At 42.6% G+C, this 27451-nt stretch overlaps 1 protein-coding gene across 1 annotated transcript in view; it reads right to left on the bottom strand.

The window, feature by feature from the left end:
- Positions 1–1105: 1105 nt before the first annotated feature.
- The window catches only part of C5H1orf116 (chromosome 5 C1orf116 homolog), a 71831-nt gene continuing 45485 nt past the window's right edge, over positions 1106–27451 (bottom strand). Inside the window, exons 3-4 of the mRNA XM_086923392.1 lie at positions 8156–8330; positions 1106–5832 (exon numbers count right to left, since the gene is read on the bottom strand). Of these exons, the coding sequence (XP_086779518.1) occupies positions 3308–5832; positions 8156–8330 (2700 nt within the window). The 3' untranslated portion in view covers positions 1106–3307. The remainder of the gene's footprint in view (positions 5833–8155; positions 8331–27451) is intronic.

Raw genomic sequence — 27451 nt, 5'->3', positions numbered from 1 at the left:
CAGCAGCCCCGGAGGAGCTGAGCTGCTAGGCCGAGCCGCTGAGGCCCTTTGAGAAAGTTCTGCAAGGAAGGCCCAGTTTGCTGAAGGAGGAGAGGAGAGTGGCATCGCACCCCAAGGTAACGTGGATCACTACCTGAGCAGGGTACGGGCTTGGAGGGACACTCTCTCGGCCTCTCAGTCCTTCTGATGATGTGAGCCTTTGCTTCGGCTCAGATTGGGGCCCGTACTGACAAAAGGAGAGGCAGTACTGGGACCAGAGTGAGAAGCTGTACTTTGTGGCATCATTGATATGTGTGTGGGCAACTGTTATCAAAGAGGCTGATTGTCATAATATACATTGCCAATTGTGCTGCTAACAAACTGCTGGACTGTCATAACGCCTGACATTATTTCTGCATAACGAAGTACACGATTGTAGCGCTACGCATTGCATTATTTCTCCATTGCAAAGTACAGGATTGTAGCGGCCCGCATTGCATTATCTCTTCATTACAAAGTACGTGATTGTAGTTATGCATTGCAAAGTACATGATTGTAGAGGTACACATTGCATTATTTCTCCCATTGCAAGGTACCAGGGTGTACCATTACGCATTGTTTTATTTCTCCTTTGCCCAGCACAGGATTGTATTGTTAAGCACTGCACTATTGTTTGTCCATTGCAACGTGTGCGATTCTAGCATTGCGACCAGCATAGCATTTTGAAAGTGGTGGTTGGGATATGAACCTACTAGCCAGCCGGAATGAATACTACCCTTTATTATATGTTGGCTTTTGTATTGTGTGGTCTGATCGTATATCTTTTTGTATAAAGTTTATTATACTCGTATTTAACAAACATGTGTGGAGTCCATTTGTGGTGACCAGGGGGTTGCTGTGGGTGTGATTGCACATACTGTACATTTGTGCCTTGGAGATGGGTCTGGCTGCTCATGCCAAGCTATTGAGGGGGTGAGCAGGGCTATCTCAAACATTGTCCTGACTTGGCCTAAAGTTGAGTGAGGAGTCCCGGGTCTTGCATTTTGTGCCAATGGTGCAGGACGGGGAGTCTGGCTTCCAACAATCACCAAAAGAAAAAATATATATAAACCACAAAGACACTGCGTGATATAAAAAATATTTATTACTGGACTTAAAAAGCTTCTCCTGACAACTCAATGTGCACCCATAAAACAGCATACCATTCACTCAGAACACACTGGAAAACATACACTGCAGTGCTCCAGGAAGGAACAAAGCGCCAACTACAAATTGTTTCAAGGCACATAAAAGTCAAGCACATGGTCGTGTGACATCATAGATGCTTAAAAGCCACATACAATATTATTGGAATAGAACAGCACAGGAGAGAAACAGGTTAGACTAAAATATCATGTTAATCATTTAACACTTAGTAACATGGCTATTACATTTTGATGCACTCCCAACTTTTGCATATAACCACTTCGATGCGGATGACGAGCTGAGCTCGTCATGAGGCTTACCTGCCGTGTGCTGAGGACGAGCTGAGCTCGTCATGTAACGCGGTAATATTAAAAATGCAGCACACAGCGGTAAAAGCTGCCGCAGCGATGGGGTTAAAGAACGGAGGGGGTTTGTTTGTCGGGATTACAAACTTTTGTCAAGAGGGTAAATCAAGAATTACAACTGGTCTTCTGGTTCCAAGGTTAATTACAATTAGGGCATCAGATCACAACTCCCTTGAAGGTAATGGGGGAGTTTGGCAAGACTATCACATAATACACTGTTTACTTTCAGTGGGAAGCAGCACACCTTGATTTCATCCAGTCTCTGTGCCATCCCCACTGAAACCCATAATGAGGTCAACGGAACACAAAACTTCATTCAAAGGAATATGGATTGCTGTCTAAAAACTGAAAATCAAAACACCCTATTAAAAATATCATTGAGGTTCACTGCATAATACACACACATACTCAACATTGTACTCATAAATAACTATGCCATAGTTGCTTTCCATAAAATTTGTATACACATATGTACATAAAGAATTCCCTTTGGCTAGTATTTCATTCATAGGTTCACAGAAGTGACGATTTGAAGAACTCTTTTCCTCAATGGAAAAGTTACAATATATGCCACGTTTATTGTGCTTTGTGAAGCATGGGGAAACCGCCATTGGAGAACGTGAAGAACTGAGCTACAGAAGATTTGAGCCAACTCCCAGTGACTCTGAAAGTGCAGTAACTCTAGGAAGAACGAGTTACAGATCAGGCTGAAATAGAAGGCGGGACTACCGACTGCCCAAGTGCTTCTGACTATTCAGGAACACCGCCCAGTCAGGAATTCTTCAGACAGACTGTCTCAAGCCTGATATTTAGATGAACATTTAATCGAGGCAGCTCAAATATAGAAAGAGGAAAAAAAGACTAAAACAACTGACTCCAAAACTATATCCAGCCAAAATACCGACCATACATAAATATCCCCCTAGGAAAATGTCAATCCATAATCAAACCCACTTACCTCAAAACATGAAAAAATTGAGGATAAAATATTAAAAGTCTGCCCAGTTCTCTAATACGTGGACAGTGGGTTTGACATATGCCTCAGGAACAATGGGTCAAACGTTTGTATATATTTTTATATAGTAGCTATTTAGCCAGTAGATGTTTTGAGCCGTGTTTATATTTTACAAGATCGGTATATATTTATATTCTGTAGTAACGTCTGCTTTACCAGCGGTCCCCCTGCTGGGCAAGTTCACCTGAAGAATTGAGCTTGTCCATAACCATATGGAAAACGATATGTCTCCCTTACTGCTCGATATAAAAACAGAGGCTTACTTCCACACAACCTTGGGATGGCAGTGTCAGTAGCTTGGGCACAGCAAGTAGTTTAGGTTTGAAGAACAACTGGACTAGCAACAGGTCTCCTCATAAATTTCCGTAATAACTGCAACGTTTATTTCATATATAGATATGTATGTACCCGTACTACTGTTCAATGTTCAAACCTTCCCACATTGCTGTACATCCATCCACCTTTCTGAGATTTGAACATTTCGCATGCACCTACAGCAGTGTGGTTATGCTCTGGTAAGAACTAGATCTAGTGTGCACCATCCATTTACAAATACGTAGCAAACCATTTCGGAAAGAACAAGCGCTGTGCCAGAAAATATATAGGGCTATATTACTTCCAGCCGTGGCCCATCTATCATATCCCCCAAAAAGTGTAAGTTTCCACTTGAGACGGTTTTCATTGGACAAATTCTATTTTTCTGCATTTTTCTTACGTTTAGAGTCCATTCATATGGTTATACTTAGGGCAGATATTTTCATAACTATTCATGCAAAAGGCCTAGCTTCTTCAGAGCCTCTCTGTGTTCATCAGCAGAGTTTTTGGGAGTAATTTTGACACTGATGAGAGAGGTTGGACGAGGTCTGGAAGTAAAAAGGGTGAATGGAGAAGACCGACGGCTCTCAGGCTTGGCCACAGGTGAGTCACTGGCTGGGACACCAGCCGCCTCCTGGATAGCTTTGAAGTCCACCGCTGTTCCCATGGATGCTGGACGTGGCCTATTTTTCTTTAGAAAACTGGGAGTAAACTTGCTGGTTGGTGGTTTTAGGAACATAGAGTCACTACTAGAGTTGTTTTGTTCATGGTTATCCTTGTCAGTGCTCATGCCAATCCCAGAACGCTCCAGGGTGTTTGATTTGAAATTAACCTCCCTTAAACCAGGAGCTGGTCCCTGTGCAAACCGGAATCCAGGTCTTAGGTCATGTTGACTGCTGGACAGAACTTTTGTTTTCCCAGATAAGGATTCATTTTCGGTCATGATCTGGGAAGGTGGAAACTCAGACCGCAGACCTCCAGAAGTTTTTCCAGGGTTGTTAACTGGTTTGTTTTTCTGATCCTGCAGCCCATGTTTTGGACTGCTATGATCCTCCCGAACCTTGCCATTATTTGGTGGACACTCATTGCCAGATTCCGTATCAGTCTGGCGAGCAGGGAATTCCCTTGACCGCATGCCACCATAAACTTTCTCAGGGCTCACACTGAAGGCCTTTATTTTATCTTGCAATCCACCTTTTGGACCTGTGTAGTTATCTCCAACTTTTTCATGGTTTGGTGGATTGTTTTTGCTAGTCTGCGGAATAGGGATCGCATTGGTTTTGGACAGAACAGCAGGGTTTACTACGTTTGTATTTAGCGAGCTTGGGTTTTCCTGGGGAAGAGGAAATTGCCTTGACCGACTTTCAGAAATAGAGTTGCCATGAGTGATCGTTCGATTTGGTTTGTCTTGCAAACCAGTGTTTGTCTTGTCCTGCAGCCCAATTGTCTCGCTGGTCATCTTATCATTTGGCATCTTTTCCATTCCAGTCTGTGGAGTAGCAATCCGTTCCACCTTTGCAATAACCGAGGACGTAGCAGTACTGTCAATCACTGGATTAGCCATAACTTGTGACAATTTCAGTTTCTCCAGTGCCTCCTGTCTGGCGGTTTGCTGGTCTTTGATAATATGGGTTTTTACACTTGAAGGTCTATTTCTATTTGGAACAGGTAAATTAATTAGAGATTTTGTTCTAGCCCTCTGCTCGGGGTCTATGTTGTAATTAGTGTAGCTTGGTTTTACAATAATGTGAGAGGGTAGTTTTAAAGGCTTTGGGTGAGTAGGAGGTCCTTGTTTGAATTGTGTATCAACCATCTTTCCCTCTGGTTGTTGAAGATTTTCTTGCAATGCACTGTGCTCTTGCTGTGCGTGTGAAGTCAAAGGCACTTTCTTCTGGTCGGTATCACTACCAACCTGTTCAGCCATTGACAGTGGTAGGATTTTAGTCACGGCTTGCCCGTTCGGTGGGTGGGAGATCTCTGGTTTAGGAGACTTTAATTCAGAGGTCAACTGTGCATCTTGTTGAAATAAGAGTTTAGGACCTTGTGATTCCTTTGCAAATTCAACATTTCCAGGTACTACATGAATTCCTTGAACAGGCATCCAACGTGGGTTCCTCTGCACCTCCAGTTCTTTTTGTGGTTCAGAGATAACAGGTGACACAGGGTGCAACTGTTTAGACTGTTGACAGATAACAGGTCGAAGATTCACCTCTTCCTTTTCAGGTTTAAGGTCACCTGCTGATGCTGGAGTTGGAGGGTCATGTTGTTGTGGTGGTGCACATGTAAGATCTTTGGGGTATTTTGGAGGATCAGTGTTTCTCGGTGATGCAACAGGAGACTGATGCTTTTCCAAAGCTACCCCGGATTTCCCATTCAAGCCTGTACCATCCACGAAATCAGATTTCGGAGCTTTGTCCCTTATAGGAAGTGCATCTTTCTTCAAAGATGTGTGCTTCACAATTGGATGCATATCACGGAATGGCTCTGGGGGTGGAATGAGACCAATCTCTGAAACAGATGACACATGTTCACTCGCAGCTGCCAATGACCATCTTTTGGGCTTCTCAGGTGTCAATAAGGTGTGGACTGCAGAAGGTGGTGTGGTGTGAACTGAAGGTGGTGGTCGTGCTGTGTGAACTGGTGGTGCTGTGTGGGCTGGTGGTGGTGGTGCGGTGTGGGCTGGTGGTGGGGGTGGTGCTGTGTGGGCTGGTGGTGGTGGTGGTGTGTGGAATGCAGGCAGCGCTGCTTTAATCGGAGCTGGCACTTCTTGGACCACAGGAATCACGGATTGGTTCGGAGAATCCTTCGCAAGTTCTGCTCTTGGTATCACCAGGTTTTTAGGTAGGCTGCTGTAACCCGACTTTGTGGTCACGTCTGGGTTCCAGGAAGAAAAGCCTAAACTTCCGTTCTCATTCTTTTTAATCGTCTTTTGATGGGGACTTTCCTTCAAGGGGTCTTCATTCTCATATGGGTCTAGAGAGAAGAAAACATCTTTAATAAAAAATAAAATACAGAAGAATAAAATCATGTTAAAACATAAGACTCTTTGACAGCATCGCACAACTGAGTTCATCACAGAAAAGACCCCCCACCAAATTTGCTTCCATGATTTACTCCAGAAATAAACCTGCCTCCTCTCATGAATTTCAGAAAAACTAGCAAGACCTCAACCGAACTATACTCAGTCAGGGACACCCTCACAAGTTCTATAAAGAACTGTTAACTTGAAAGAAGCCCTTTATTGCTGAGGACCAATTCAGCTTCAGAGCTGCCTGTTAACAGAGCAAAAGCAGCATTACCTGGGGGCGGGTGGGGGAGGGGGGGAAAGGGGGGGTTGATGGACTGGTTTATACTTTCACATGGAGAATAACTCCACTTCCTTGTACATCCTCCCGACATGTTTTTGCCATTGTGTACTCTGAGATATACTAATAATGAACGTGTGCCCAGCGGAAAATATATTCATTACTAGGACAGACCGAAACCACACAATATAATGAAAAAAAATAATCCGACCTTGTTGGGGTTTGGTTTTTATGTGCTTCTATTTTCTTGTTCCTGTGGGTTTTCACCACACCCACAAGGCTATTTTTACTTTGTTTCTGGCACTCAGGAATGTTAATACATGCAAGCTGTACTCGTGGGCACAATTAAATTACGTATGCATGAAGCTTACGTAAGACTGGAAGGACAACATTCACTTGTGAGACACGCCCATTTACGCCATGACCAAAGGCAGAGGCAACTCCTCACATGCAATTTCATCCAAATCCCTGCTCATGTGCACTGAAACCTTGGGGTGTCTGCATTAAAACATTAGCAAAGTAGCTATGCGGAGTAGGAAAGGGACAGAAAAACACGTTCGCAAAATTTGATCTGTTTGCCAAGGATAAGGGACATGCATAAGTACCAAGTATGAAATAAAAACTGGAGGCAATGAGCAAACAAGGATTTGTGTTTAATGTTTTTAGAGCCAACAAAATATTTGCTTTCCTACTCCTCAGTAAGCTTTCAGTGATTTAATAACTCTTAAAGGTCTTGATTAACCAACTGAGCTAGAACCAAGTGAAGTGTCTGTACTGGTAAAAGTACACCCCATCAGCACAATCTGCAACAGTGAATTTCATGGCATCTCATCTGGCAGAGCCTCTGCCAGACCAGCACTCAAGGCCCTAAACTGGCTTCCAGTGCGACAGAGGATTGAATTTAAGGCTTTGTGTACCGCCCACAAACTCCTCAACGGCCTAGGACCTTCTATCCTGAGAGACATGGTCACCCCTTACAAGGCTCCCAGACTCTTGCGCTCGGATAATGAGCGTTTGGCCAATGTCCCTAGATTCAGGAAGGTGCGCACTGGCGGTCGACGCTTTGCAGTAAAAGCCTCCTCAGGATGGAACTCGTTCCCCCGCTGCCTGCGGCTGGAACCCTGCCACCTCCTCTTCCACAAAAAACTGAAAACCCTCCTTTTCCCTAAATAGTCCCTCTTCCTCCTTGGTCACTACAAGTTCCGGGTCACCATGCGCTCTACAAATCGTTAAATAATAATAATAATTGATGTGCCCAGGAACTCAAGTCCTACTTGTTGGGTGAGGGTTTCATACCTTGCATCCGTGTGTCCAGTCAGAGACCATGTCTGCATTTTTTTATCTGCATCTCACAAGGGCTAATCCTTTTTACTGATAGAACAAGGTGATTTGACCCAAAGGCTCAATCGAACTGCCCCAACTCTAGTAAATAAGTTTGTTCATGTACTTTGGGATTGCCATAAAACCCTCGTGCACTCAAACAAAGCTGGCATGTTTAGCACACCACAGTCCTGACCTTGGTGTCTCCCTAGCAGTTACCGTTCACCCTTCCTCACTGCTAGGCAGGATACAATGCTGCCAGTATACATCAATGTTGGGATACAACGCCCATTACTACTGAGATCATCAAGCCGAATTCTGATGTGCTGAGGGGCTACTTAAGGACTGGGGCTTACACAACTCTGGCAGTCTCCCTGATGTACCAAGCTAGTGAAGTACGGAAATCTCACGTCACTCGTGACATGCAGTGTCCATGGTTACTTAGATAGGGAGGTCCCACACCGCTCTACCAGAGCACTTCAATCTGGATAGGATTCAATCCTATTTTGGTTTTTCACGTATCACCTACCACTGCTACTTCACTGAAGGTCAATTTCACAAATCGTGAAAACTGGTCAGAAGCCTATAGTCCTAGACACAATTACATTTAAAAGAAACCATTAAAACATAGAGGATCTGAACACCAATAGTGAAAAAATACTTTGATTTACTTTCAGGGCTTGCTTTTCTTGGGGATGTGGGTGGCACAGGTACATCTTCGACACGTTCAGAGTCATCAGTGGAGAGTCCGCTGTCTCCCTCCGCATCCAGTGAATCAATGGTTTCTTCCAAGTACATAAGAACATCCCTTTCTTCGGCTGACAGGTAATCATAGCTCTCATCGCTCTGAAAAGACAAATGCACATTTGACTGCACCATTAAACAAACCACTCCCTCTATTCGCAAAGCGGGTCTCCCCAACCTATAGCTTTTTGAGCGCAGGGAAAAAATGTAAATGTATTGCGACTTATATAGCGCACGTATCACCCGAAGGCATCAAGGCGCTTGCCTTGGGAACCCATCCTGGCTTTTCGCTGTGAGATAACCCCTACTGGGCATCCCCAAGGTGAAAGCCAGGCATCCCGCAGCGGGCGGGCCGCCGTAGCGGAGATTAAGCAAGCTATTGCCCAGAGTTGCAGCGTGGGACCCCATGATTAGAATAGGCACCGAGGCGAGAATTATCGAGTCCGTGGACATTTTGGGCTCAGGACCCTGCCGCGTCGGGAATTGAACCCTGGTCCCGGGCCAGACCTCTGCATCAGGGTCTGCCGCTCTAATCAGTGAGCCACACTCCTCCACTGAAAAATCAGATGTACTTTAGCAGCTGAGCAAATCCAGGTAAAGATCTACCGTCATCCATCATAACTGGACCTTCAAGATCTCTACCCAACAAAACTTACCAAGGAATGGATCTTGAGCTACACAACTATAAAAATGATTCAAAACACATCCAGAGCAGAATCAGGCAGGAGCATTGCAGTGTAGACGTACGTCCATAGGAAGATCAGAAACCAGTTACATATAAAGGGGGTGAGAAGCTTTATTCCACAGTTTGATTTATTTACTTTGAGGCCAACTCCAGTGGTTTACAAAACTCAGAGTGCTTTAGGTACTAATCATCTTTCTGGTGAGCAATAAAATAAGTGTACAGTCAAGATGTAAAAACCTTCGAGAGGAAAAATACAGTTTACTTCTAGACCTTAGTGGAAGTTAGTGGTTTTAGGCATCTAACAGACTCAAAGGTCATGGAGTGAAGTCAAGTGGACAGCTCCTAGCCGACTAGCCACAAGAGTGACTGAAAAGATATGTTTTTAAAAGCTTTCTCAAGACTCTAACATACACTCCGGGCACGTTCCATAGGAATGATATTTGTGTGTAAACGGAGCGTACTCCAGATTTTTTGGGACGGTAATCAACTGATGGAAAGCAGGTTCTAGTTCATGGATCTCAAACTTGTGGATGGAAGTGACAGAATTATTAGCTTGGTCAAGTGGACAGATGATCTGATGTGTAGAGTTTTATAAAAGAGGCAGAGAGCTTTAATGTTCAGTATTTTTTTTTGTTGTTGTTTTTTTTTTTTACAGGGAGGCATTTAAGGGCTTTCAGAGAGTGTGAAATAGTCCTAGCAGTTCAGGCCAAACATACAAGTAACATGATTTTGAGTGGTTTCGAATTTCAGAAAGGATTTGGAAGGTAGGCTGATGTACAGGCTGTTACAATACGAAGATGGGAGATCATAAGGGCAAGCATTATTGCATTATTTTGAGAGAGGTGGAGGAAAGGAATGACGCCGCTCAGCAGACCAGGGCGACAGAAAGCAGATTTGGTGACAACAAATACTTGGAATATGAATGAAAGATCACTATCAAACCACAACCATGTTATTGGCTTAAAACACATGTTGGGGAGGAGAGCTCAGTGACCTGTTCATTTAAAAGGGCAGATGGATTTGGTTGGTAGTCCCCATGAAGAGGATCCAAGTTTTGTTCCCGTTCTTGCACAGCACATTTTCCTGCATCCAATGGTGAATGTGGAAGAGGCTCTACACCACATCAGATCGGTTTCCGGATTTTCTAGATAGCTTGAGATGGAGATATGTTTCATATGAATGGACGTGATAATCAATATCACAGGAATTAAGGACCATAGTGAGAGGATACATGTGGATATTAAAATGAAGTCTTGAGAGACTGTGTACAGAGTAATGGCGGACTTGGATAAAATGAACCAATTTTAACATGACGGGATGGTTGAACTGGAAGGAGGTTAACCAAGATATCAGAATTCCACGGATTCCAGTGCAAGGTTCTAGCCTGTTAATACGTATGCAGTTGTCAATGGGACCAATTCTGCCCTTGTGCAGGAGTACTATGGCATAAGGAGGATGATTTTCCCTAGAGCCAAATAACACTCATCTGATGTCTTGCAATACCATTTTGGTTTCCCTCTGGGGTCTAAAGCCATACTTAAAATCAGTTATGAGGCCCTTTCCTCCAGCTGGGATGAGAGTTGGTGGGAGACAACAGTTTTTAATGCATAAAAACACAAGGTAGGCTTCAGATAGCTCTATAGTTAGCAAAATTATTAGGATCTGCTGCACTTATTTTTGAGGATTTGTGTGAAATTGTCATGCTTTACAGATGGATACACTGTTGATGTAAGGAATTATTACCAAGAGGAGCAATGCTGGAAGGGCCAGATATTTAGAAATGTACATAACGTGGCATGAGAATGAAACCTTCCTTGCAATGAGGAATGGTGGTGCAGATTGTCAAGGTCATGATTCAGGGACAAGGTAGCACAGTATATCAACAAGCACATCCAACAGGCACTAGCTATGAAGGAGATCCGTCCCCTCTACTGGCTGTCATGATGACTTATGACATTTAATGATTAGAGAAGTCATAGCAGGGCAGATATTAAGTAGATCAAAGTCTGCCTAGAAAGGTGTGAGTGGATAGGGAGCGATAGATTAATTTTCAGCTCTTTTCTAAATTTACTGTAAGGAGAGCAAGTCTGTGGTACAGGCAGTAGTGGCCTCGCCAGCCTGGGAGCATGAAAATTAAAATGCCACACACTGAGCTCTAGACTGTACATCATTAATCCTCATCATACAGTCACACTCTGTTCTGATTACAAGCACACACAGTGTCACAACATTACATCTCCACCTTTGTTAAATAAAAAGTATAAAGACAGTTACGTTATATTTCTTTGATGAGTCATCGAGGCGCTCGGTCTAGTCATTGAGAAAGTCGCATGAAGTGCTTGAGAAGCACTTTGCTTAAACACTGATAGTACAGGTTCTTATGCTGGATCTCGGCTGTCCAGTGAAACTGCCTAGTTTGTAAGTGCAGGATCTGATGATCACAGAGGTAGGTGCTTAAAACATGACAAGTCCTGTGTGATGGACTGTCCAGGACGATGTGCAGTCACGATGCGTCGTTTGTACGTCACAACCCTCAGAGGATCGACAGCAAACGGAGTTTGTTTTCACTTCTGGTTGACCAGGACTGAGACATCTTCATTGAAAACTGTTTATTGGGCTCTCTGATGCCAATCAGCATACATGTTCATCTTGCACTTTCAAGAAGTGTCGGTGACACAAACCTTGTCAGCACTCAAGAAACTCCATTATACACTGTGGCAGTTTGGTTCTGATGGCACTCTCAAATGGCAAGGTAGTGGGACTGTCATACGTTGTGGAGTGAGGAGTTGAATGATAAGCGTAGAGAGCTTGCTTTAATTTAATTCTCTCTATTGATGCCCACTGAATTATTCTTTTGAGGGTACCCATAAATCGTTTTATGACACCGTTTGCATGGGAATCTGCTCGGGGTATTATGACTGAAACATAGATAATGCTGGGTGAAGTGAGTGATGGCATCTCACCAAATGTTAAGGAATGTCCTCACACACCACCTGGTGTCCTGCTTCATCATTAGCAGTCCTCACTCTCCAAAAACTTGGTTTGATGGAAAGCGGACCTACACCTGGAGACAGGGAGGCACTTTTAAAGCTAAGTGGGGGCCCATAAAGTGAGGGAGTTTAAAAATCAGTATAATCACCAGAACTAATTTCATTAGCGGAGGGAGATGTCATCACCAACAGAGAACAGATGCAGAGAACAGATGCACACAGTTTATGGCGAGAATTTAACATTGATGAAAGTGTGACTACAGGGGGCTCTCCCTCACTCTCCTCCCATGGGGCGTGTAGGTTTCCTTAATAGGACTTCATGACATGCATATTAGGTAGCGCATTGACACAGGTCAGCCTACACAGTGGTGTCATCCTACCAACGTGTGTGGTAAGATAAGGAGTCATTTTTCTATTTATCTTGTCCTGATGAATGCCACAGACCCCTTGGGCAGAAACATGTCAACAGCACTTACCACTATGGCGATGGTACAATTAGATCCCCACACTCACCGGTCTTGTATGTTAATATCATATATTCCCCTCCTCAGAATAAAATTTATTCTGGAAAATATACTGAATTTTAAACTCACTCACTTTATGGGCCCCCACTTAGTTTTAGAAGTGACTCCCTGTCTCCAGTTGTAGGCCCGCTCTCAATCAAACCAAGCTTTTGGAGAGCGAGGACTGTGGATGATGAAGCACGACACCAAGTGGTGTGTGAGGACACTCTTTAACTTTTTGTGAGATGCCATCACTCACTTCACCTAGCATTATCTATGTTTCAGTCACAATACTTGGAGCAGCTTCTATTGTATTTACATGTTAGGTTGGAGGCTAGCTGTCTCCAAGCGCCCCTCTTCCCCCTCCCCTGGTATCTGCTAGGTTTAGTGTGTTACAGCATTTGCATAGGACCACATAGGTGTACTCTTTTGATGCTTGATATACCTACTGACTAGAAAATCTCAGAATTTTGTGCTGTGGAATAGTAAACCGTGGTCAGATTTGAAACAAATGGTGGGGATATCCCACGCTTCAAAAATGTTGTCTAGCCACTCAATGACCTTGTGATGGGTTGTTGATGAGAACTTCTCTACTAAAGAAAAACGTGAATACTCATTAATGACTACCATGAGATGGTGTCAGTTTCTTAGGGCCCAAAGAAATCAACATCAATCCTTTTCCCAACATTTGTAGGAATGCAGACATGGTCAATGGATGTTGTGTCACTTTGGGAAAAAGGCAGTTGCAAAGATTACACTCTTAGTTCTCGCTCAACTCGCTTTTCCAAGTATGGGAACCACATTCTGTATTTTACGGCTCCTTGTTTAGCTAGAATGCCATGACGTACTTCATGGGCTATTTAAGTGACCCGTTGTCTTAGGCTCTCGGTTATGACAATTCAGGAGCCTTTCAATACAACACCTTCCTTGGTCACAGACTGTTCATACTGAACATTTTTGAATGTTTTAAATTTGAATTAGTCAGCAAGAGGTCGAACACTCCTTTTCCAAGATTGAGTTAAAATTATGTTTTTTTGTCAGCATTAGTGACCTCAATAATCTGTTTGATTGATATGGCCGCTGGTGTACTGGATTTCACAATGAAGTTGATGTACTCAGAGGTTTTGGATGTTGAACTGTGACAATGCAGTGGTACTAATGAGAAATAATCAGCAGGGTTCTAGTCTTTTCCTGGCTTGTGTACATTTGCATAATCTTATTTGTGCAGTCTCAAACCCACCTCTCAATATAAAGGGGCATCTTAGCTTTCGGATTTCTGAAGATATTGAGCAGCGCTTGGTGGTCCATCACAATAGTGAAACATTTGCCCACAATGCAGCAAGACTCTCCTTCTGTGGCTGAGAATAAGCATGTCCTGTGTCAGACAAACTCCGACTGGCATAGGCCACAATGTGTCTGAGCATTTAGATGACCATTATAATGAGAAGGATTGCCCCCAGGTCCAACCAGCTCGCTTCCATTATGATCTCATTCTGTAGCTTGGGGTCAAAGTAGGTCATCTTGGTTGCATTCTCAATTGCATGTTTTATGCTTTTGAAGCTTTTAGCACAATCAACAGACCATTGGAATGGTACATTTCAGTTTGTCAACTCTTTTAATGGGGCACTTGCAGTAGCAAAATCACAAATATACCTTGAGCAATAACTGGCCATGCCTAAAATGGATAGCAGCTTGGTGACATCTTGCGGGGGCAAGTAACTGACAGTGATTTAACTTTACCAGGGTCAGGAGTGATTCTCCCATAAGAATATAAGTGTCCAAAGAATTTGAGTTTGGTTTTGTGAAACACACACTTTGCTGTGTTCAGAGTGAGACCTGTGTCAGCCAGTAACCAGCACACTTTTGTAGGAGTCTTGTCATACTCCTTTTATTTTGCTCCAAATACCAGTAAACATGTCATCACTATAATTAAAAGCATTTGTGACAGATCACATTATTTGGTGTAAAACATCCTGAAATGTTTTTGCAGCTGATGACAATGTAAAACACAACCATTTACATCTAAAATACTCAACATTAGTCGAAAAAGTTGGGATGTTCCTGCAATTTCATTAAAAGACCTGGGGCTATCGTTATGCAATAGTTTTTTATTGCTGCCTCAACATGCAGCCCTTTAACGAACATAGTATATATCAAACAAATGTGTTTCATTCTGGAACCAATACACAACATATTTGTCCATAGCAACAATCCTCTTCCTCTTTTATTTGCTGCTCCTCAGTCAGATAAGTATCACTTTTGCTACTGGTCATTCCAGGATCATTTGTTATTGTTTCACTGTTTTATAATATCATCATCATCATCTTTGGCAATGCTATGCAGGTCACTTGTATACATAGACTTTTATTGTGCAAGATTTTAATTTGTGGAGTAGACTCATTTTTGTGGTCATTTTCTGGTTTTGATACAGTCTTTGTTTTGGTTTGTCCTGGGGTTACTCAAGTACTTCTTGTATGGTATCAGTAGTTAAAATGTAGAGCTGTGCTTGCAAATCACGCATTTAACTGCAAATTTTCATTCCCCAGCCCCAACCAATTCCGGTGTGTGCTGGGGTTGTGAAAAGGCTCGCCAGGAGAGGAAAAAAGTAAAAATATTTAGAGTGCTGGTCTCATTACACTCCGCTTGCACTTCCCGTACCATTGACCGCATCCTTCAAATGAAGTTCTGCTGCACCTGCTCAATTAGTCATTGACCACAGCTGCTCGATTAGTCATTGACTGGGCCTGCCCGATCAGCCGCTTCGAAATTGCTTTGATGTGCTGGGAAGCGGTCATCACACTTCGAACCATTGCAGTGACAGGCACAGTATGAGGGAAAAGGCAAGTCCCTTTCACTGGCCTCGGCGGGGACTGAGCCATTTGAGCATTACGAAGGCTCCCAAGAGGCGGACGCACCTTCATGGAAGTAAAAAAATGGCCTTCTGTTTTAGCTGCCATTTTGAATTGGGAATAACAGCATTGCCAACACAACATTTGTTTCAAAGCCAAATGCTGGTTATTGTAATTACTTCAAGCGGGGGTTTCTCTTAGGATCAGTTATTTTTTTGACGCATGTCGGTCAATCTAGTGTTCGACCTTAAAGATTGTGAACCAGGTTCGAGTCTAGGCAGGGACGCTCGACATCCTGTGATTATGGGCAAATCACAATCTCCCTATGCCTACCAAAAATGTAGGTGTCCATCTGAAACATAACTGGGGGCTCATGTAAAGTGCTCCAATACCTTTGGGGTAAGTTTGCGCTATACAAAACTCTTTTAAATAATAAAAATAAAAAAAAGGGAAGAAAAAAGTGTGGAACTGTTGCTAATCAACCTAAGGATCTATGCTTGGCATGCCTAATAACCCATAATTTCTAAATGTGACAATAGCATATTATCAGTGCTGATATTATTAGTTTTGAGTATTAACATTTTTGATTTAGTTAGGATGTTAGCTTTTCTGTCACATTATTTTGCACAAACTAAATTTTTACTAGGTGATTAGGGTCTTACTGCTATATTTATGATATACAGTTGACCGCAGTGGTGTTGCCGCGCTACTCCTTTTGGTCCTCTCGGCTGCCTTGGACACGGTTGACTATGACACTCTGAGACAAAGACTCTAAGAAGCCGGCATAGAGGGAACTGCTCTAAACTTGATTGCGCCCTACCTTTAATACAAAACTAATGTCATCCATATCCCACCTTTCTCGTCCAAACCATAATCCACAAAAGCAGGGGTCCCTCAAGGTTCTATTGTCTCGCCCATGCTTTTCAACATCTACATGAAGTTATAACTGGCACTTATCAATTTCTCCTCACGCGCTATAACTTTGCAAATGACATGCAAATACTCCTTCAACTGGAATGCCCCAAAGAGATTGAAAACTCCCAAATTTTCAGTTGTCTCAGAGCCATAGATCAGTGGATGACTTGGAGCGATCTTAAATTGAATGCTTCCAAAACGGAAATACTCGTGTGGCATTTGGAAACATTTCGACCTGCGTGCCGCCTGGCCTGATGAACTGGGATCACCACCTAAAGTATCTAAGGAAGCAAGAAACCTCGGAATGACCATGGACTCCAAGCGGTCGATAAATGCACAAGTGAACAAACTAGCAGGATCAAGCTTTTTCACTATAAAAACGCTGTAACATTTTCCCTCATTTGGGATTTCCAGAAAAGGTCCAAACTACTATATCGATTGTTCTGTCCAAAGTAGAATACGCCAATAACTCTACCACAGATCAACTTTAACGACCATTAAAAGACTATAACAGATGCTGAACTCGGCTGCCAGACTACTCTTGCATATCAAACCGCAAGACCACATCTTGCCTGCCTTGAAAGCCCTGCATTGGTTACCGGTTGCCAGAAGATCCACGTTCAAGCTACTTTGTATCACCCACAAAGCAATCCGTGGAATGGGACCACTCTTCATCAAGAATAAAATCACCAAACACATTCAACAAAGGAACCTTTGCTCTACAGGGGCATCTCGCCTCAAAATCCCAAGATACAAGAAAAAAAATGTGTGGCACATCCTTCTCTGTTCAAGCAGCCAAACTATGAAATTCTTTATCCCCCACATAAGATTCACCGACAACCACCTTCTCTTCAGAAAACTACTCAAGAATTGGCTTTTCCCCACATAAGCGCCATAAGCAAACAGAAATGTACAGCATATTCCTCTGTATATAAGCATTTATTTTCACTATAGATATGTACCTATCTTTGTGTATTGCTTTGTATAAACATGTAGAATAATTATGTTGTAAATAAATCAAAATCATCTTTGGTCTTACTTCCATTGTGCATCTATGTACCTTTCATGTACTTGGATCTGTGTGTCAGTTACCTTTCTCCTGAAAAAGGATATCCAATGCAGTACCCTATTTCTCATCATGCACTTCTATCAATATCTTTAATATATATACTTACCTCCTCTATGCATCTATATACTTTCAATGTACTTCTGGATTTATATATGTTTATCACTTTCTTCCTATTTAGCATTTCAAATGCACTACCCTATTTCTACATGAATGCAAACCTTTCTTCCCTTTTATCCCTCTGCTACCCTTCTCACTCCAAATAACTGACTAATAGCCACCACTCAAAATTTATTTGCATGTTTCACTATACAGATTCAACACTAATCCCCTATTGGTCCCGGAGTAGCGTGCTACTCCCCGAAAAAGCACTTTGAGGCCTTGTCAGGGGTAGTAAGCGCTATATAAATGCAATTACAATACAATTACAATACAATGAGTATATTTTGGGGCAATTTGGTTTACCTCAGCTAGGGTAGGTGAATACATATTTAAAAATACTTTGATTAAGTCTTTAAAGCTTCCATTAAGGAGGCGGTTGAGGCAGCAATGTCCAAAAGACCGAGAGGTGAACCCTCTGAGGAGTATCTTTCAATCTCAGACGTTGAGACACATTTGAATCCCAAGAGTGGCGGTAAGGCCCTATTCAAATCAAGGCATTTAAATAGACCCAGGACCGCAGGGTTCTCTACCTTTGGTAATCTAAGCGCTGCAAGAGATTATGGGAGCCACAGCGCTACAAATGACTAGGGTGTCCATCGTGGCCCAAAAGTAGATGGTGTTCTTCATGGCACAATAGAGGACCAGGACTCACAATGCCTGGATGTGTCAGAATTCAATTAGGATAATGACACAGGATTTTCAGAATTTGTGTTCGATCTTAATGAGGCCCCAGGTGCCCTTGATGGGCTAGATAATGACTTGCAGGAGACCTCTGCTACCAGCCCTGTGAAGGACCATTTGGGCCAGGACATGTTTAGCCCCGATTCAATCAAACACCCTTGTTGCTCCGAGTGGTGGCCACTCAACCATGTGGCAAAATTCATATCACAGTGGATTAGGAGCCCCTAGAAAGACAACACCGCAATCGGATAGGGGCCGAGTGCCCCATACCACTGCTGGATGATAAGGCAGCGTTACGTTCCCAAAAAGGGTATACCCAATTACTGTCCCTAGGACCTGGGTGTATAGTGGTACATTGGGAATGGGTCCCAGTACATGTTCATTACAGACCAGGAAAAAATTAGGAAGAAAATTTGAGAAAACAAGAATATAAACCTAGTCAGACAGTCAAACAGGAAAACTAGTATTTAATCACAATGGACCTCTAGATAGTATCTTACAAAAACATTGTATCATTTTATTTCAAAATACGTTGGTGCCCCAACCAGTGAGGGAGAAGGAATTGGGAAGAGGGTCTGTTTATTTACGTGCAGGGATGAAAGGTTATTCGGGAACGGAGTACAGTGCAGGTCAAGTGACCCTAATCAAAAGGCAAGTACAAATAGCTGGCTTCCACATAGAGCCACAACTGAAACAACAAATGTTAACAATCATTACATCACCATGCTTAGAAGGTCTTCGTGAGCATATTCTAACGGAGGCGTGCGCTGGCAGATACGTGAAATCAATTACTGAGGACACATAGAAAATAAATGTATAAGATACTGCATAAAAGAGCATCACCTTGTTGCATATAAACGGCCCTGCCATCCAGTCGGCCCTCTGCATCAGCACGGTTACAGCTTTTGGATCCCTGCAACGGAGGGACTGGTGATTGACCCCATCCCTAGTAAGTGTATGTGATACAGTCACCTTTACACTGCCCTTGAAGGATTGTTCTCTCCAAGGACCCTCTTCCCAATCCCTTCTTCCGCACTGGTTGGGGCACCAACGTATTTTGAATCAAAATGATGCAATGTTTTTGTAAGATACAATCTAGAGGTCCATTGTGATTAAATAACAGTGTTCCCGCTGGACTGTCTGACTTTGTTTATATTCTTGTTTTCTCAAATTACCTTCCCAATTTTTTCTTCCTCTGTAATGAACATGTACTGGGATGATAAGGCAGGACATACACCTAACTTGGACCCAGAACTAATTACGTTCTTATTTAAGGCAGGCAAAGATCAGGGAAGGGTCAGGAACTGGGCCTGAAGCAATGCCAGGATCGATTACTCGATGTGTTGGGCCCTGTGGCTCGTATTTTGGATATGGTAGAGGAATCTTATAATAATGACTTCGATACAGACCAAGACCATCTTAGGTAGTTGGAACCAGCTGGAAGGCTGAATGCTGCGAAATTTAAAGACTGGGGTCATAGCAGAAAGGAAGATGGGCATCCTTATGAGCCCAAAGCTTGCTGAGCCAGTTAATAGAGAACCAGAGGGTAAACTAGGAGGCCTTCTGTTTGGTCAGGATTTCATAAAATTACTTGGCAAATATGTGTCTATCTTAACTACTATGAGCAAAGCTCAGTATATTCTACGACGTGTATTTTGGTCATGTATTTTTGGAAGGGCCGAGGCGGTCTGCTGAGGTGGAACAAGAAAGTCCCAGTTTTATACGCAGAGCCCGTACAGTCAAGGAACCAGAGGCTACGGTCGAGGTTACCAAACCTTGCCAGGATTCTACCCACAGAGGGGTAGATCAAGACAAAGAGGGGAAGAGCTAAATCGACATCCTCTGAAGGTAGGTAGAACAAGGTTTGCCGTTTCTTCCTAACAAAAGTAGCCGGAAGGTTGGGACTTTACTCACAGATGGGAGGAGATCAAGCGACCCCTGATCTCCGGTTCAACATAGACCTCTGAGAGAACCCAATTCAGACTTCAACCCAGAGAGATTGTTTCGACAAGGAGAGAATGGCTTCAGTGGATATGGAAGTGGTCCAAATGTTACAAAAAGGTGCAATAATGGAGGTGGTGGACACTCAAGATGGTTTTATGAGCGTAATTTTTCCAACACTGGTTAGTGAAAAGATCTGAAGAATGCATATTTCACGATTCCTTTGGCAGAAAGTTCCTAAAAATATTTCAGTTTCAGGTGAAGAGGGGTAACATGTCAGTTTTGTTGCCTTCCCTTTGGGCTTTCTTCCACACCCTGGTGCTTTACCAAGGTTCTTTGACTTGTGGTAGCCTTCTTGAGGAAGAAAGGAATCCGGTTAATAATAGATCTGGATAATATTTTGTTGAGGAGTCCGGACAAAGCAGTGCTGTTAGTTCAGCTAAGTATGACAAAAGATCTCTTGGAGAATCTAGATTTCATCATAAAAGTGGAGAGGTTAGTGTTGATACCCAGCCAATCCTTGGAGTTTCTAGGCTTTCAGGTAGATCTCCTACAAGCCCCCTTCTTTAGCCCCAGAAAACGTTAAGGAAAATAAGAAAAGAGGTGAGTTACATCTTAAGAATGGAGGTTGTGACTCTTGAGAGACTTAGCACAGAAGCATTGGTCTACTAATGGCAAAACAATGTTTAGAAACAGATGCCAGGACTGTAGGCTGGGGAGCATGTATTAACTACCTGGAGACAGGAGGGGTAGACATTGGTCAAGTCAAGAGAGCTCTCTTTATATTCATTTTCTAGAACTAACGGATAGGTTGAGTAGTCTAATGAGTTTTAGCCACTTACAGGCACACAGTGTGGTCCTGATTTGTTTGGACAATGTCTCTGCAGTTTCTTACATTAATCGCCTTGGTTGTTCCAAGTCAACGAAATTGGCGGATTTAGCAAAAGACATATTATTGGTCTGGAAAAACAAAATTACTCCGACAGCAGGTCATATTCCAGGCACAAAGAATCGGAAGACAGATTGGACCTCTTGCCATCTCAGGAGTAGTAACAGAAATTGGATGTTGGACCCAGTGATTTTCAGAAGGTTTGGTGCACGTTATATTTAGATATTTGTGCCAGCATGCTCACCTATCAGGTGTTAAGGTTCTTCCGTTAGAGATCAGATCCAGAGGCACTAGCAGTAAAAACTTTCGCTCAGGGAGCTTATGCCTTTACACCTTTTGCCTTCATTCAGAAGGTTCTCTGGAAAGTGCGGAAGGAGAAGTGCAAGCTAGTACTAGTCATCCACTTTTGAACTTTCCGGGTTTGGTTCCCAGAGGTGATGGAACTTGCAGTGCAAGAGGTCTTCCTTATTTCTGTTGATCAGGGTTTGCGGATCGTCCCAGATGGGGATGAACGTCTGTTAGTGGTAGGATGGAAGTTGGACCTTCCTGTCTGAGGATATTAGGGGTCCCGCAAGATTCTCAGGACTTTCTGGAAAAGCTAAGGACTTACTGGATGAGTCTTGGGCACCAAAATTAGGAAAATATACAAAGGGGTTTACTGGACGAGGCTTGGGCACCAAGAACTAGGAAAAGATACAAAGGGAGTTTGGTGCAGATGGTGTTGTTGGTGAATGGAAAGGAATCTGGATCTCATGGAAACCCTTGAAACCAATTTAGCAAATTATTTAGAGGGATTTTATCAGTCTAGTTTGTCTTAAAGGACCAATAACTGTCATGGATAAGGAATCTCGGCTGTCCATGCTCTCTTTATAGACACCACAGTTGGCAATGGCCCACTTATTTGTAGCTTAATTAAGGGTATTAGGATCAACCGACCCCCTAGACCGTGTTACACCTCCCTTTTTTATGTAATTATGGTCTACAAACCTTATGATGAATGGCCAAGTAATTGGTATCCTTTCTTGAAACAGATTTTCCAGAAATTGGCTAATCTTCTTCGTATAATGCTACTCACAAGGGTTTTGGATGTCACGGATATCCTTCAGGATCTTGTTTGCGCTATATAAAACTTTATAAATACATTAATAAATAAAGTGTTGGAGATTTGCAGCAGAGTTGATTCAGCAGATGGTCTTAATTTTGATATCTTGAAGAAGAGGACAAAAACATGCTGGGTCATATTTTCTATCCCGGTTTCCAAGATTTGTGTTTCCAATCTTTGTGTGGTAGACTGTTGAGGGTTTATGGGCATTAGGATGCTTGAATTTAGACATGATGGTGAGTATAAATTACTGATTTCTTATGTGAAACCACACAAGGCATTATGTACTGCTATAATAGCTAGATGGGTCAGGACAAAGAGTGAAGCAGGTTTCAATGTCTCTCTCTTTGGTGCCCATTCAGCTAGGGGTGCAACGGCAGTAAGGAATTCTGGGCAGGTGGCACCCTTTCTGAGCTCCTCAAAGCGGCATACCGGTTGAAATCTGGTTCATAAGCACATTTTTTATTGGGGATCAGTTAAGCATGTGAACAATTTAGTAGTCAACAGCTTTAAACATTCATAATGATAGCCTCCGGTTTTGTAACCAAATGATGAGGCTTCAATTAACATGCAAAGAGAATCTTGATTTCATTAAAGACTATCGAGACCATTATTATCCCACCAACATGGGGTTGAGGCAATAAGGTTGGGTAAAAAGAAAATGGCAGTTTAAACTGCTTTGCAGAGTCTTAAAAATCAATTAAATCATATGAATTTGTATAATACTACGTTGCAATGTTTGCATATTTCCTTGCGACATGTTAAATTTTAAATATAGTTTTTCTTAACATTTCCTGTTATAGGAAATATTTCCTGAATGGATCACACCTCAATGGGTCTTTGGAATAGTTCCTGTTAGCATCCTGTTTATTCTGTATTACATCACCTTTCTTCAAGTCACAGCCTAAAAGATGATTGTTGCAAAGTACATATATGTTTTATAATGGTTCCATAATGGAAAATGTTTGTTTATGATATATACTATGTTCTTTAAAGGGCTGCATGTTGTGGCAGCAAAAAAAGGTAATTGCACAAGGATAGCCTCCGTAGGGTTTATGAAATCAAGATTTGCTTTGCATGTTAATTGGAGAACTGTCATTCTCTTCCAACTTATGTTAATTATCCCTTGTACAGGTCCAGACAGGAGAAGACTTTGATACCGTTCAGTTGCATGATCATATCTGCAATGTGTTAACCAGGATGTCATTCTCTCTCGATTGATTTGCTGGCCTGGTGCATATCAACACAGATGCGCACTTCACCCTCACTGTCCTTTTTTGGCACCACCACTAGGGGCAACACCCATGGCGTAGTACCAGTAAAGCGCTCAATGAAGTCTAGTTCTTTCTCAATTGCTTCATGTAATAAAAGGTCACAGGACAATTGTGTACCTTTATTGTAATCCTGGTTTTTGTTTTTTCATTTGGTAGCTGACTGTTGTCGTCAGTTCTTCCTTGCAAGCAGCCAGACATACATGTCCCTGTTCGAGGCCATCAGCACACATCCATCTCCTTCACTGGCACTCGATAAGGGTGTTAACGAGCCTTGGTAGGACAAGCTTGGTGATGACAGACTTGGTCTGGTTTCTACTCATCATAACTGATGTTGCCTTTTTGTGTGGGCATGGCGAGAATGCTTCAGGAACTTTCTGGAATCCATTTTCTCTTCTCGCTGTGAAGCAGTTAGTCTCACTCTCACTGCAGAACGTTATGAAGTGGTTCTCTAAAACATAGTCTTTGCATATTTGGCCTATGGCTGGACATTTGTCTTCAAATCCACACCGGAAGCCCAACCTTTTCTTCTCCGTAGACACCGACTTACATGCGTCTACTAAGGGTCTGTTCTTACTTTTCATCAGTCGGCCTGATTCACTTTACACTGTTCCACCTTCCATGTCATTAGCTTGTTGATCTGCACTTTCTTCGGCCCTGACTTCCATTAGTACATTCTATAAGAGGAGTGTCTCCCTCAACATACGTCTTCTGAAAGAATCTGAGAGACAGCCACCGATAACTCAAGGACGTATGGCTTTTTCATCATTAACTTCACTAAACTTGCTGTGATTTGCAGTATTTGATAAGCACATTAAGTCTTTCAAAAAGCTCATCCATCATTTAACCAGCTTGTGGTCGTGCTTAATTGAAAATGTACCTTTCATAGTAGACGTTCGGCATTGGATTGAACTTTGCTTCCAACGCTTCCTTGATTTGGCAGTTTGAGTTTATTTCTTTGTGATATTTTCTTTAGCACTTCTTTTACTCCATCACCATCAAAAGTCCTTTACTTCTTCTAGGGCAACTATGAAATCATGGAACGTCTTAATCCATGCAGTTCACCTGGTGCCAATGTTCGACATTTTCACTGTGTCGAATAGTGGCTGCGGTTTCAGAAACATAGCTGCATGATACCTAGAGCTTCTTTTGGCAACCATTGAAACATTACACTATTCCGAAGGCCTTTCTGTGCACCGAATGTCACTCTCCACTTTGCACATGTCGGAAATTCAAATGGGCTTAGTCATCCCGCTTGAGTTGAGGTTGTGCTGGTAAGTACATTTGTACTCTCGTACCTGGTTATCACTTCCTTTAGTGGTTATTTTGTATCTTCGATGGCTCAGTGTCAGGCTGTGGTGCAGTATCTCTTCTTTTGGCCTTACCAGTGGGTTTCTGCCGGATTTCTAATGCACTCTTCTGCAGAGCCTTCAACCTCTTTAAGAACCGCATATAGGCTGGAGCAGGCTTTGATTCCACACACAGCAACTGCTTCTCACTGAAATAGGGACATTGGGCACACAAGTAGTTTGCTGTACCATTGCAAAATCTCATGGAGAGCAGTGTGGTGTCTTCGGTGCACAGATCCCGCACACGTCGCCAGTGTCCACCTCAGACCGGGAACATGTAAATTAAGATGCAACTCACGGAGGTCTGGATTGTACGTCTTTATTCCTCAGCATACAATCACACTCTGTCCTCAGATTATGTCATAACTGTTAATAACCACACCTTAACACCCCCCAACAAGTCGAGTACTTCCTCTGTTGAGTCCGCCCAGAACCGCAAGGGTCCTAGCACACAGCCTCAAGACATTTCAAAGGGGTAGCTTATTACAGAGAGTATGAGTTTATGCAAAAATACGAAGCTTATTACAATTTTTTTCCATTATATACTTTCTGAATTTCTTGTCCAGTGATACTCAAAGTACTCCTGGGGGCCGCTTTCGTGTCCCCCAACATTTAAATGTGCCCCACCATCCCCTGTAAACAGCAGCATGGGAGCTACTGTTTACCGAGCGCTAACGTTCATAAAGATGTTAAAGTGGCAAGCATTTCTTTACACTTTCATTGAAATAAAGGAAAAGAAGCAACCATCTATTGCACCACTTAGCTTTAGCAACATGTTCATTTTTAAACATCTTGAAATGAACATGTAAAATATAATTACAATTCAAACATATTTAATTAACATGAAGAAACTTTTTAATTTATTACATCAGAATATATCACTGCACGGACAGGCATTTATTAAAAGTGATAGTTTACAAACATGAACGTATAACGATTCCTACTTCCACCCTCCTCTCTCAACAATGCCACTAGTGAACAAGTGGCACGTCAGTTGTCTTGAGCGCCTTCTGGATGACCTAGGTTGTTCATATACATGGCAAAACAATATAGTTTATTAAATCAAACACAAGAGAAGCTTTTCTGCAGAGCCCATCCTGAACTCCAGTGTTTCATTGTGCTTCCATATGCGATAATAAAGAAAGAGGAGGCACAATTAAATAAATCAATTGCCTAGGGCCACACAATTTGGTCAAGTGTCAAAGCTATGACTGAGCTCAGGTTTAGTGTCATCAAATTGTGCAATTCTGCCTTTAGATCGATATCGCTTTGTCGCTCTCATTTTATATCTAATGGTTATGCTGTGCCATTAATTCTTGCCACAAAGTATATAGTGTGGGTGAAGACAGAAGCCACATGAAGGCGTGCTGCTTCTTAGACTTAAATGTCCAAAAGATCCTCGAGTTGAGCCTCGCCCAGGCATGTGGCTCAAGCTGTTCCCACCAATTGTCGGGAGCCTGCTTTCCCCTACGCCGCAGGCGGACTCTGGCAGCCGCGAGTGCTATCTCTGTATAGATGTATTCCGTATTGGTCTGAATATGCACAAGTGAATGCTTCTTTCTGGGAGACTCGACATATATTTAGATTCATATTGCATTTTAAAACCCCATTTTGTGGAGCCTGAAGAGCACCTTGCTTGCCCACTCCTCAGCATCCATCATATTTTCTCAATCCTGTTTGTTTGAGCTGGTCTCAACTAATTTTTCTATTGCGTTTGAATTACCTGGATACCCCCCATTAAGGCACATCTTTTGTTGTGTCCCACATCTGACCTGATCGCCCTGATGAAGGTGTGACCCACATTGGGTTAGACATCAAAACACGTGTTGGCGCTGGAGAATCTCGTGCCTCCGTATATTTCCATCTTTCACAGTAAGAGGACGCACAAAAGACTACCGACTATGTTGATTCTTGCTGTTTATTTACATGAATTTGAACTGATTTGGATCTCCGACCATATTACTAATGATGAATTGCTCGTGAATGGTTAGAGTGTTTGAGCAGGTTTGTATTTCTGGTTGTTAGTATGTTCTGAGTGTGAGAATGTGGGACCTCATTTACATTTATTGTTTGTAGTAACGAAATTGTTATATGTTATTTTTGCAAACCTTGACAAAATATTATAAATAATAAAAAAAATACATATATTTTCTCCTAAACCTCTCTATTTGGGGGAATTTTTCTGTTTGTAAAGCGATGATCTAACGTATTAGTGACTTCACGAGCACCCCAATATCATTCGAAGGCAGCTTGGGTCTCTCAACTGTTTTGGTTCGCTCTCCCATGACTGACCTGCCTGCTATACGATCTCAGGGGCCACCTTTTGTAGTAATGGTCAAGCTTGGCTGAGCCTTCAGTGGCTCACCCACTTCTGCTGCATAATGGCAATGAAGGGGGATTTGACCATCATGAAACAATTTGAACAATTTGGTAAAGCTGTGGTAACACCAACACAGTGCAGCACTCTTAGTTTAGAGGTCAGTGGCGCAACACAGGCCCCCGCAACCACTGCAGTGTGGGGGGGGGCAAGCTCCAGGGGGCCCCCTCAGCACAGTAATCTTTTCGGAGAGCTCCTGCTTGAGTCCAGAAGAGGTCCCTCCTTGCCCAGCAGGTACCCCTAAAGTTTTGCTACGCCAATGTTAAAGATCAGCATTCTCACTATACCATAGTATAATGAGCATCCTATTTTCTTATCACATACTTCCTACCAGCGTTTAGTTTGTTATTCCTATCTTTGTATAAATAAAAGGATCAGAGAAATTCGTTCAGAAAGTAATCACTAAAGAATGCAACATTTGTCACAAAAGGAGGTGACAGTTA

The sequence above is a fragment of the Lissotriton vulgaris genome, chromosome 5 (genome assembly GCF_964263255.1).
Source record: "Lissotriton vulgaris chromosome 5, aLisVul1.2, whole genome shotgun sequence".
In the NCBI taxonomy this organism is placed as follows: domain Eukaryota; kingdom Metazoa; phylum Chordata; class Amphibia; order Caudata; family Salamandridae; genus Lissotriton; species Lissotriton vulgaris.
This window is presented reverse-complemented; position numbering and strand designations above follow the sequence as displayed.